The sequence below is a fragment of the Lissotriton helveticus genome, chromosome 1_1, assembly GCF_964261635.1.
Source record: "Lissotriton helveticus chromosome 1_1, aLisHel1.1, whole genome shotgun sequence".
Classification (NCBI taxonomy): Eukaryota; Metazoa; Chordata; class Amphibia; order Caudata; family Salamandridae; genus Lissotriton; species Lissotriton helveticus.
Window position 1 is genome coordinate 1,628,373,037 of NC_136057.1, and position 14,134 is coordinate 1,628,387,170.

Genomic DNA, 14,134 nt, shown 5'->3' on the forward strand with positions numbered 1-14,134 from the left:
TTTAATTGCCATAGTAAGAGTTTCATCCAACCAGCCACTACAAAACTGGTTACAAAAAAACTTTTGCAAGTATATACAGAGAAGGATGTAGCAAAAGTAAAGGGTGAATTTATCAAGGACATTTTGTCGCCGGATCTTCGTTCAACATACATATTATTTGATGCTGCAACCAAACCAGTAAGGCACCAACTTGTACAAGAGTTAAAAAAAAAAACCTTTCTCCTGAAAGAACTTCAATTCGAAAAGGTGTCCTCATTGAAAACTGCTGTTATGGGCTATTTGCCACAATTGCGAATGGTCATGATTTAAGCCATGCAAAATGTCTGAGAGGTCGTACAGACTTTCTACAGATATCGAAGTCAGTGTGCACCTTATAAGAATTGCACATTGTCTTTGACAGTTATCTTGAACTATCGGTCAATGAATGTGAGAGAATCAGATGAATGTCTACAAGTGGAACAATGGACTTTGCTGCATCAAAAATGTGACACCTATACCTGTGCATCTTGATACATTCTGGTCATTGACATCTAACAAGATGAACTTGGAGATGTAAACTCACCAAAACATTGCTGATGCTTAAGTCAATCTGAATTTCCAATTTTTGCAAGTGGAGTGATTGTTAATGAGGAGTTTGTGCCGGTAGAGATATATTCACAATGCATGGGCCATATTGTTCAAGACCTTAAACAGCACATTGGAGGAAGCCGACCTTCGTGTTGTGCCACATGTTGAGTGGGCTGTTGGAAATGCTTCCAATCAGGTCATTGTACTGTCAAATGACACAGATATTCTTGTGCTACTTCGATTTGTTGCAATGTTCCTAAGTTAAGTATTGTTAGAGTTATGGATATGTTATGGAACATGCAACAAAAAGACACTTAATCCTGCTTCATTCAGAGTCTGAACACAAAATGTGACTCAGCTGCCCAGTGTTCTTATCAGGGGGCATATTCTTATGGGTGATGACACTACGCTCAAAATTGGAACAAAGCTTAGAGCTTTAACTGCTGAACCTGTGAAGTTTCTAAAAGTATTTGCTTTATCAAAAGAATGTGACTTTAAAAGACATAGAAAAATTCCTTGTGCGTATTTGGAAAATGAGTTCCGACTGTCACACATTTGACAATCTTCGGTACAGTAAGTTCAAAAGATCAGTCCCGCTAACCTTCCACCGACGTCATATTCTGTGCGTGGATGGACACAATAAAAGAGTGTTCCGCTTGATCAGAAGATTTGTAAATGTTTTGGATCATGCATATGTAGAGAAAGAGCCTTGTGAATTTGGTTGGGAAAATATTTATGTGGTGCTAAAACCCACAACATTCTTAAAGCTTCTTCCCACAGAACTTACACATATAGGTACTTGCAAATCCTGTGCTAGAAAAAGATGTTCCTGCCGATGTGCTCTTCTCAAATGTTCAACATTCTGCAAATTTATCACACGCGATTGCCAAACAAATAAAGTGAACTATGAAAATGTGTCTAATACAGGAGTGAAACTTTTTTCATATTCAAATCCTAATTTTTTTTGGGTGTGTACAGTAAAAGATTAATAAACATTCTTTGTTCCATTTTTAGGTCCCGCCCTGCTGAAAGCGCGTTCGCCGCGAGACCTATAGTCGTCAGCTCAGCTTACAACGAGGCAAGAGGAGACAAGAGATGGGCACGCACAGCCTGCCGTAATCGGATCAGGTCGCGCGCGCATTCACCATCTCCTGTCTCCTTTAGCCTCCAATACACACAGACACACCTCCCCCTGCTTTTGTGCGCACACACACACACACACACACACACACACACACACGCGCACCTACACGAGCGCACACATACAGAGACACACACCACCCCCCCGCCGCATACAGAGACACACACCACACCTCCCCCCGCCACCGCCACCGCCGCCCCCACACATGAGCGCACACACACACAGAGACCCCCCGCAACCCCCCCACAACTAACCCCACTCACTGCATCGGCGCCATCCAGACTCAGCAGCCTCCACGGGGCTCTCCCTCGGGCATGGGAGCTCCGCGTCACCACTGCTCCTCTCTGGGCCAGCCACTCCGTGGGCGCGGGCTTCAGAAGACGGAAGTCCCGCCCCACAACAGGTTTCGGTTACGTCTTGTTGATTCTGCAGAGTTCAAACAGGAAACCGAGCGAGGCGGAAATTAAAGAGAGTCGGTGGAAGGGGGCGCTCCGCAGAGAAGGGGAGATGGGGGCTGCTGCTTCGTATGGAGGAGATCTAGAGAGCTGAGGCTGTCTCAGGGCGGTGCGAGACTGTCTCACGGGGAGAGTGCCGGGCAGTCTCTGGGTTCGTTGGAGAGGAGAAGGAAGTACACTGCTGGCCTGACTGCAGGGCCACAGCTGAGGCGGTCGCAGAGGATCACACAGCTGCAAAGACAGCGCCGAGAGCGCAATCCAGGTTTCAGTGGATCTTGCAGCCATGACCAATACCTGGTGCCACGGAAACATCACCCGCTCGAAGGCCGAAGACCACCTGTCCAAGTCCGGCAAGGACGGCAGCTTCCTGGTGCGCGTCAGTGAGTCCATAAGCGGGGCCTACGCGTTGTGCGTGCTGTGAGTACACTCCACCTCGCCGCTTCCACCCACACAGGTCTCAGCAGGTGCAACCCTTCCAGGAACAGCCTGTCAGGAAAACTGTCAGACGCTTTCCCCACAGGAACCGTTACAGACTGTCACACAATGTCAGACAGACCGCGAGACACTCTCGCCACAGAGACCGACTGTCGCTGTGTCAGCAAACCTAACTGTGAGACCCTCTCACCACAGAGATAGACTGCTAGGCTCCATCCTACCGAGACTCCCCCACCTCTCCAACCGGTAGATGCGGACTGTCAAACAGATTTAGAGACAGACTCAACATAGAGATGGCCTGAGGGGCGGACAGACGCACACTCCCACATGCTTTGTCAGCGAGATAGCTTCAGAAAGCCGAGAAGGACTGTGAGACATTCTCATCAGATTGTCACAGTGAGCCTCACTAAAATAAGACACAGAAACCTAGAATGAAAGGCTCCCTCCGAGACAGTGAGACACTCCTACCATAGAGAGGCAGAGAGACTGTGAGACACTCATCACAGAGACAGACTGCAAGTCACCATCCCTCGCCACCATCCATCGACAGGTGGCGAGGTAGGCTGTATGACACTCAACAAAGCGAGACACCAACAGACAGGCGCAAACGGACCTAGACAGACTGTGAGGGCACTGTTTACAGTGACACCCTGCCACACACACAGAGGTCTAGAATATGAGGCCCCCTCTGACATTTAGAGACAGACTGTGAAACAGACCGGAGATATTCTCACCAAAGAAACACACTGCAAGACACCTTCTTGCACACCGAGGCTTAGTCTGCGAGACAGCTGCAGAAAGCAGAGATGGGAAGAGAGACATATTGTGAGTCACCCTACAAACACAGAGGTCTACATTGAAAGGCATCCTCGGTGAGGCAGAGGCACATTGTGAGGCGCTTCTACTCACAAAGGCAGACTACAAGACACCCTCCTACCCACAGAGGCCTACAGTGCAAGACACCCTCATACTCACAGAGGCCTGGAGGCCTACAATGCAAGATACCCTCCGACCCACAGAGCCAGACTACAAGACACCCTCCTACTCACAGAGGCCTACAATGCAAGACACTCACAGAGGCCTACAATGCAAGACACCCTCCTACCCACAGAGGCAGATTACAAGACACCCTCCTACCCACAGAGGCAGACTACAAGACAACCTCCTACCCACAGAGGCCTACAATGCAAGACACCCTCCTACCCACAGAGGCAGACTACAAGACACTCTCCTACTCACAGAGGCCTACAGTGGAAGACACCCTCCTACTCACAGAGGCCCACAGTGCAAGACACCCTCCTACCCACAGAGGCAGACTACAAGACACCCTCCTACTCACAGAGGCCTACAGTGGAAGACACCCTCCTACTCACAGAGGCCCACAGTGCAAGACACCCTCCTACCCACAGAGGCAGACTACAAGACACCCTCCTACTCACAGAGGCCAACAATGCAAGACACCCTCCTACTCACAGAGGCCTACAATGCAAGACACCCTCATACCCACAGAGGCAGACTACAAGACACCCTCCTACTCAGGAGGCCTACAGTGCAAGACACCCTCCTACTCAAGAGGCCTACAGTGGAAGACACCCTCCTACTCACAGAGGCAGACTACAAGACACCCTCCTACCCACAGAGGCAGACTACAAGACACCCTCCTACTCACAGAGGCCATCAATGCAAGACACCCTCCTACTCACAGAGGCCTACAATGCAAGACACCCTCATACCCACAGAGGCAGACTACAAGGCACCCTCCTACTCAGGAGGCCTACAGTGCAAGACACCCTCCTACTCAAGAGGCCTACAGTGCAAGACACCTTCCTGCCCACAGAGGCCTACAATGCAAGACACCCTCATACCCACAGAGGCCGACTACAATACACCCTCCTACTCACAGAGGCCTACAATGCAAGACACCCTCATACCCACAGAGGCCGACTACAAGACACCCTCCTACTCACAGAGGCCTACAGTGCAAGACACCCTCCTACCCACAGAGGCCTACAGTGCAAGACACCCTCCTACCCACAGAGGCAGATTACAAGACACCCTACTACCCACAGAGGCAGACTACAAGACACCCTCCTACTCACAGAGGCCTACACTGCAAGACACCCTCCTACTCACAGAGGCCTACAATGCAAGACACCCTCATACCCACAGAGGCAGACTACAAGACACCCTCCTACTCAAGAGGCCTACAGTGCAAGACACCTTCCTACCCACAGAGGCAGAATACAAGACACCCTCCTGCTCAAGAGGCCTAAAATGCAAGACACCCTCCTACCCACAGAGGCAGAATACAAGACACCCTCCTGCTCACGGAGGCCTACAATGCAAGACAACCTCATACCCAGAGGCAGACTACAAGACACCTTCCTACTCACAGAGGACTACAACGCAAGACACCCTTATACCCACAGAGGCCTACAGTGGAAGACACCCTCCTACCCACAGAGGCAGACTACAGGACACCCTCCTACCCACAGATGCCTACAGTGCAAGACACCCTCCCACCCACAGAGGCCTACAGTGCAAGACACCCCCTACCCAGAGAGCCAGACTACAAGACACCCTCCTACCCACAGAGGCCTACAGTGCAAGACACCTTCCAACCCACAGAGGCCTACTGTGCAACACACCCTCCTACCCACAGAGGCAGACTACAAGACACCCTCCTACTCATGAAGGCCTACAATGCAAGACACCCTCCTACTCACAAAGGCCTACAATGCAAGACACCCTCATACCCACAGAGCCAGACTACAAGACACTTTCCTATCCACAGAGGCCTACAGTGCAAGACACCTTCCTACCCACAGAGGCCTACAGTGCAAGACACCTTCCTACCCACAGAGGCCTACAATGCAAAACACCCTCATACCCACAGAGGCAGAATACAAGACGCCCTCCTACTCACAGAGGACTACAATGCAAGACACCCTCATACTCACAGAGGCAGACTACAGGACACCCTCCTACCGACATAGGCAGAGTAGAAGACACCATCCTACCCACAGAGGCCTACAATGCAAGACACCCACAGATGCCTACAATGCAAGACACCCTCCTACTCAAGAGGCCTACAGTGCAAGACACCTTCCTGCCCACAGAGGCCTACAATGCAAGACACCCTCCTACCCACAGAGGCAGACTACAAGACACCCTCCTACCCACAGAGGCAGACTACAAGACACCCTCCTACCCACAGAGGCCTACAATGCAAGACACCCTCATACCCACAGAGGCAGACTACAAGACACCCTCCTACTCACAGAGGCCCACAGTGCAAGACACCCTCCTACCCACAGAGGCAGACTACAGGACACCCTCCTACCCACAGAGGCAGACTACAAGACTCTATCCTACCCACAGATGCCTACAGTGCAAGACACCCTCCTACCCACAGAGGCAGACTACAAGACACTATCTTACCCACAGAGGCCTACAGTGTAATACACCCTCCCACCCACAGAGGCCTACAGTGCAAGACACCCCTTAGCCACAGAGCCAGACTACAAGACACCCTCCTACTCACAGAGGCCTACAATGCAAGACACCCTCCTACTCACAGAGGCCTACAATGCAAGATACCATCATACCCACAGAGGCAGACTACAAGACACCCTCCTACTCACAGAGGCCTACAGTGCAAGACACCCTCCTAAACACAGAGGCCCACAGTGCAAGACACCCTCCTACTCACAGAGGCAGACTACAAGACACCCTCCTACCCACAGAGGCAGACTACAAGACACCCTCCTGCTCACGGAGGCCTACAATGCAAGACAACCTCATACCCAGAGGCAGACTACAAGACACCTTCCTACTCACAGAGGACTACAACGCAAGACACCCTTATACCCACAGAGGCCTACAGTGGAAGACACCCTCCTACCCACAGAGGCAGACTACAGGACACCCTCCTACCCACAGATGCCTACAGTGCAAGACACCCTCCCACCCACAGAGGCCTACAGTGCAAGACACCCCCTACCCAGAGAGCCAGACTACAAGACACCCTCCTACCCACAGAGGCCTACAGTGCAAGACACCTTCCAACCCACAGAGGCCTACTGTGCAACACACCCTCCTACCCACAGAGGCAGACTACAAGACACCCTCCTACTCATGAAGGCCTACAATGCAAGACACCCTCCTACTCACAAAGGCCTACAATGCAAGACACCCTCATACCCACAGAGCCAGACTACAAGACACTTTCCTATCCACAGAGGCCTACAGTGCAAGACACCTTCCTACCCACAGAGGCCTACAGTGCAAGACACCTTCCTACCCACAGAGGCCTACAATGCAAAACACCCTCATACCCACAGAGGCAGAATACAAGACTCCCTCCTACTCACAGAGGACTACAATGCAAGACACCCTCATACTCACAGAGGCAGACTACAGGACACCCTCCTACCGACATAGGCAGAGTAGAAGACACCATCCTACCCACAGAGGCCTACAATGCAAGACACCCACAGATGCCTACAATGCAAGACACCCTCCTACTCAAGAGGCCTACAGTGCAAGACACCTTCCTGCCCACAGAGGCCTACAATGCAAGACACCCTCCTACCCACAGAGGCAGACTACAAGACACCCTCCTACCCACAGAGGCAGACTACAAGACACCCTCCTACCCACAGAGGCCTACAATGCAAGACACCCTCATACCCACAGAGGCAGACTACAAGACACCCTCCTACTCACAGAGGCCCACAGTGCAAGACACCCTCCTACCCACAGAGGCAGACTACAGGACACCCTCCTACCCACAGAGGCAGACTACAAGACTCTATCCTACCCACAGATGCCTACAGTGCAAGACACCCTCCTACCCACAGAGGCAGACTACAAGACACTATCTTACCCACAGAGGCCTACAGTGTAATACACCCTCCCACCCACAGAGGCCTACAGTGCAAGACACCCCTTAGCCACAGAGCCAGACTACAAGACACCCTCCTACTCACAGAGGCCTACAATGCAAGACACCCTCCTACTCACAGAGGCCTACAATGCAAGATACCCTCATACCCACAGAGGCAGACTACAAGACACCCTCCTACTCACAGAGGCCTACAGTGCAAGACACCCTCCTACTCACAGAGGCCCACAGTGCAAGACACCCTCCTACTCACAGAGGCCTACAGTGCAAGACACCCTCCTACCCACAGAGGCAGACTACAGGACACCCTCCTACCCACAGAGGCCTACTGTGCAAGACACCCTCCCACCCACAGAGGCCTACTGTGCAAGACACCCTCCTACCCACAGAGGGCTACAGTGCAAGACACCCTCCGACAGACAGAGCCAGACTACAACACACCCTCTTGCCCACAGAGCCAGACTACAAGACACTATCCTAACCACAGAGGCCTACAGTGCAAGACACCCTCCTACCCACAGAGCCAGACTGTGAGACACTCAACATTGTGAGGCACTGTCAGACAGACAACGAGGACAGTCTTGTTATTTAGGTTTTAAAAATCCACAAGTAAATAAAAGGCATTGTCATTTACAATGCCAATAGCTCAAACTCTAGTAAATGCAAGACCTATAGCATTTCAAATGCTTGTTATATATGTTTCTTCTTCCTCTATTAAACGAGCCATTTTGGTAAATGGCGTTAGGGTGGCTCTGAGGAGTCATTTTCAGTCTTCATAAGACTACTCGACCCCCAAAACCTATGTCGTGACACCAAAAGGAAGTATATAGGTCTGATGGTTCCTGAAATATTACATAATCACTGCAACACATCCGCCATTTTAAAAAATGTAATCCAGAAAATTTTGGACTGGATCAGCAATGTCTACCTAAGCTAAATTGCTTCTAGCCAGCGTCCTCCCCTCCCTGGGTGCCGAAGGCGCCTCTCCCTTTGGTACCGCATGGTCTTCTTCGAGTGCAAGGTGAGGCAGGATTCATAACAGAACGTGTATTTGTAAAACACACGTTCACCTGTGGAATCTTGGTGCTGAACAACAGATGTTTATTATTATACAACTCAAATGGTACCCATTTTATCAACCTCAGAAGGATGAAAGGTTGAGTGGACCTGCTGGGATTTGAACCCATGACCAGGAGTGGAGGTCGAAGACAGGCACCTACAGTGGACGCATTTGTCCACTAAGCATCCATACCCAGACATGGCATAGTCGTGGTCCTCAAAGAAGCAGAAGTTACAAACCTCATGAGAGTCTGACCATGGATACTTTGCATGGCACTGTAAGCTGTTCTGGTAGAGAGTCCATTCAATCACAAACTGAGGAGCCATATTCTGTGGCTCAAAGCTTGATTAAGATGTCACATAGGCCAATGTCTTTAGGGACTACGTTGCTGTGAGTCGACCTTCGGCTACAAGCTATCCATTGCTAACTGGTCCTCTGATGCTGGGTGTCGATTTTCCACTATGTCGGCCTGAAAAACGTGACACGTTGAATCTCAGATCTGTCGGTATACATCAGAACCAGATAGCAGAAGAAAACAATTTAAGATGGCATCGATGCCCAAGTGCATTGTTCACGGAGGAAGGAGTCACGCTACGCCTCATGACTCGCAGACCTTTATGCTTTCTTTGAAGTTATGCTATACTAGATGAAATGCTATAAACTTTTTTGATCCCCACCTAGATGACGCTAATAGTGCACAGAAAGGTGGAAGTCTGCCTCTCCTCCTACGCCACTATACCGGCACACAGAATTGATTCGATGAGGCATGGCTGAAAGTGCTATAATCCGACAGGAGGAATTCCAGGGCCTGCGTAAGACTCCCATCTCTTTGGAATGGGATCTGTTAGATTTGAGGGTCTCTAGGTGGCACAGGTAGGTACTTGTGACAAATAGGGACCCTTACCTCTAGTCAGGATAAGGGGATTACACTCCTAAAATAACCCCTGCTCACCCCCTTGGTAGCTTGGCACGAGCAGACAGTTTTATCTCAGAGGTAGTGTGTAAAGCATTTGTGACCACATATAGTAACTCAGTGACAACACTATAGATGGACACCACACAAGGTTTTATATCCAATAATAAGTATACTTGATATAGTTTTACCACAAGACCATAAACGACAAAAATACACTATACTGTTACTTTAAGATGGTAGTTTTAGCTTAGTTAAGTTCTTAAGATGCGACACTATGCGTCAATGTACCTTACGATGCGTTGCGTTGCGTTTCCATGACAAGCAATGTTGCAGCGAGGGAAATGCGGCAAAGTTCAGTTGCAAAGAAATAAAGACGTGAAGATCTTCCAGATGCGGCACGCTTCTCCGGGGATGTGAGAAGTTCTCGGTTCGATGCATAGACTGCAGCGACGACACCATTGTTCAGAAGTGCGACGGCAACAGCTCCAACTGTGACATTCTTCTCCCACGATGCGTGAAGCTTCCACGCAATGAGACAACTACAGCGGCGACATCCTTCTTCAGAAATGCAACAGCAGCCGCTCCGACGGCGGCGCGCTTCTCGGGGATGCGAGGCGCTTTTCTCGATGCGGTGCAATGCAACAGCTCCAGTGGCGACACCCTTGCTCAGAAGTGCGACGGCAGGCAGCAGCGACGGCGACACGCTTCCTCTTCATTGCGGCACGCTTCTCTCGATGCGGTGCAGTGCGACAACTCCAGCGGCGACACCCTTGTTCAGAAGTGCGACGGCAGCAGCAGCGACGGCAACACGCTTCGATCTCATTGCGTTGCGCTTCCAGCTACTTGCAACACGCAGTTCCTCAGAATCCCCCAAAGCAGCAGGAGCAGGCACTTCCACAAGAACTCTGGGGAGCTGGGGGGTGAGTCTGTTGTCCCTGTTTTCCCTGAGACTTCAGCAGGAGGCAAGCTCTTTTCCAAGCCCTTGGAGATCCTTCACAAGTTGAAAGCAAAGTACACAAAGTTCCTTTTCTCCTTTCTTTGGCAGTAAGGCACCACTGCAGGCCAACCCCCCAAGCAGCCCTTCAGTGTGGGAATAGTCTCTCCTCAGTTTCTTCAGGTTCCTCTTCTCAGTAAAGGTTTCTTCTTGTAGTCCAAAGAGCTCTAATTTCATGGGATCAGGGTCCCAATATTTATACCCCAAAATCCTTTGTTCTCTGAGGGGAGAGGGAACTGAGCCCAGTCCAAACCAGTTCTGAAGCACTCTGTTTACCAGACTTCCCCTTTCCTTTCACAATGCAGGGCAGAAACATCAGACGCCCCACAGGAGATGGAGCTAGCATTGTGGAAGGCAAGTACAGTCCTGGAGCACTTTGTTGACAGGACTCCTTCTCTTATTTCAGTGTGCAGGGCAGAGACATCAGCCACTCCCCAGGAGGTGGAGCCAGCATTGTGGAAGGCAGGCACAGCCCTATTCAAGGTTCAGGTGCAACTCCTCCCTCCCATCTAGATGCAGATCTCTCTATTCACCACTGGGCTGACTCATCCTTTCTCTTGGAATGCCCCAGCTCTGTCACTCACAAATCCAGACAAAGGAATACACAACCTAGCAGAGGCAGGACTTGAAAGGTTAGGCAAGCAAATGCCTACTCTAAAAGTGATATTTGCAAACAAAGAATGTTAAAACCAACTTCACTAAAAGATGCATTTTATCATTCTGAGTCCAGGCATACTATACTCAAATTTCTACCATGTTCTCCGAGTCTGTTAGAATTATTACACTTTATAATCCTAACAGGCCATTCTGGCCTATGGAGAACAGGTAACCTTGCAATAGTGAAAAACGAAAATGGCTGTAATTCACTATTAGGACATGCCACACACATCAGGGCTTGTCCTACCTTATACTTACAATGCGCCCTGCCCGTGGGTCTACCATAGGGATAACTGATATGAAGAAAAGGGAAGGTTTAGGGACTGGCAAGTGGGTGCACTTGCCCAGTCAGCATGACAGTACCAGACTGCATGCAGGGTCTGTAATGGCAGACCTTAGACACATTTTATAAGGCTGCTTCTGTGGGTGGCACAACCAGTGCTGCAAGCCCACCATCAGCATTTGGATTTACACGCCCTGGGCACACTCAGTGCACTAGACTAGGGTCTGACAAGTAAACCAAATAGCCAAACATGGAACCACTGATTAATATATCAATTTACAATAGGGGGCACTTGCACTGTGGCACTGGACAGCAGTGGCACAGTGCCCAAAGCATCGAACACCAGCAAAAATACATGAGGCAACAGTAAAATTGGAAGGGAGACCCACACCAATGGTGCCAGGTCTAACACGATCACATGTTGGAAATTTTCAAAGCTATGGATTCCTTTACACCCCCAGCGACACCACTAGTTTGGACTCACTCCACCACTCATGCATCCCCCTGAATGACTTGATTATATCTAGTTGGTAAATGTCAGTTATTTATTCATTGTAATGCAAGTATATGGAACTTTTTGCCCACCACAGTTGACAATGTATGTCTTTATGCACCACTATGTACCACAATCTTAACATACCAGAGGTCGTCCCACAGGAGATTGGATTATCTCTCAGTATTTATGAACCAGCGAACGGGGGGGGGGGGGGGGTTCTCTTCTTATTTATTATAATGTCAGTATTAGGACTGCTGCGACAATATACAGGGCAATCTTGTTTATGCTCGGACTGTTTCCTTTCTCAGATGTTCACGATATGCAATTTGTGTTTCTCCTATTTTATTGTCATTATGTATTGATCAGATGTCTAACTTTATTTCTTTTGGAAATGTGTCGATATATTTACTATGGACAATGCTTTTGTGTTCTTTGCTACTGCCTTTGTAATACACATCTACTATTGATATGGACAGTCGTCCTTCTTATGTTGTACTATTTGTACAATTAATAAAAGTGTTAAAAAAAACCAGTGCACAGAAAAACATCAGTAGTCATTGTGAAATTTCAAAATATCTATCACAAAATATTTTGATATGGCATGTATCAAGGATCACAGTACTTCTAGACCTCTTCGCCGAAAAAATTGACGCGTATGCAGTTCGCACGGCCCCCGGCCGTCCTCTGCACACGCCCACTGACGTCGGATGGCAGGGGGCTGTCTGACACATCGAAGAGGCTTAAGTGTAGGCTTTTATTCACAGGATATTGTTGAATCCAGCCATAAGCAAATTCTTGCATGCAATACCACCTTATACATTAAGCAAAAACTTACCAGGTTTCTTTGGGCTGTTTTTAACATTCCTGGATGGAGACGTTCGACCAATCATACCATTTGAGGTTTGTTCCATTCTTTCAGAGCTAGCAAAGAAATTTGAGAAGCAAAGCAGCAGGTCACTTTTTAAATTAGTAAACAGGTGTTGATTATTCCATGCTATCAATAATCCTGCCATGTAATGCTAGCCAAGGGTGAATGCTCAAAATATTTTGGAACAAAAAAAAAAAGCCATGTGCAGCAGAATTAGGGAATGTCTTTATTAAATACCACACATTTAGGGTCTGGATCTCTATTATTCTCCATTATTTGATACCAACCGTGAATTCAAAATCAATGTTAACGGGTGCATCCAATGGCGAAATTAATCTAATCTAGATTCACTGTGCACAGAGCAGCATATGGTACCTTAGATAATAGAGAGTACAGTTACTACGAGAAGAAAAGTTACTTTGTGTGACTAATGAAACCATTTTCTGAGGCTCACGGGTGTTCAGTGGTTACAGGGAAGTATCCTTGCTTAGGTGTTACCATTGGTGCTCCAGGACCAAAGTTCTTTTGTATTCCACTTTAGCAAGCGCTATTCACCTTACGTTTCTAGGATTGTGCAAGGGATTCATATTCTCCACTAAAAAGTCAATTTGGAATAACAGTACAAAATTTGTACAAGCTTTTTCAGTGTTCAAAAGGGAGAAAGTTTAATCTCATTGCAAAATAACTCCAAATGTCTTGTAGAATGAAGAATAAAATGTGATGACCACTCTTCATTAATGGCAAATACTCTGAACCCATGAAAGGTCTTTGAAGTATCAAAACAAAAAACAGTTATGTCGACTTGAGATACTGTCTTCAGCCTTCCCCAGGCAAAAGGCCCACACATTCCTAAAAACTGTGTTTTTTAAATTAAATTAATCTATTGGCTCTCTGTAGGTCTACTGAAATGCATTTGGACATTAACCAAAATTGTATGGCACATCTGATTTACAGTATATAAAAAAAAATATTTGAACACTAAAACCACATTGGCAAATTCACTCAAGAAGGACTTCATGCATTAAGCGATTGGATAGATGTGCACTCTGTGATACACCACAAGGTTCTAGCGTGCGGGATCATTATCAATGAGCACCTCCTCACTGGAAGGAGGATACAATGCAACATGCTCAATTTTTTATAAAGTTGCATTATCTTTGTGATTAAAATTCTGTATGTGAGATTGCATAGGTGACGTTCATTGCTGGCAGCGATTATAGATAAGGGTGCAGGCATTTTTACCGTTTGAGGACAGGTTGCTTACTGGTCCATCCAGTTCACTGTAGCTGGGGTTGCTCATCTATCCTCATGTGTGGGACATGCAGGTAGTGTGCTCTGTCAAAGTGCTCTGCTGTG

At 48.3% G+C, this 14,134-nt stretch overlaps 1 protein-coding gene across 1 annotated transcript in view; it reads right to left on the reverse strand.

The window, feature by feature from the left end:
* The window catches only part of LOC144764805 (uncharacterized), a 581,674-nt gene that overhangs the window by 267,582 nt on the left and 299,958 nt on the right, over positions 1-14,134 (reverse strand). The window contains exon 6 of the mRNA XM_078650300.1: positions 12,746-12,831. Coding sequence (XP_078506426.1) covers positions 12,746-12,831 — 86 coding nt within the window. The remainder of the gene's footprint in view (positions 1-12,745; positions 12,832-14,134) is intronic.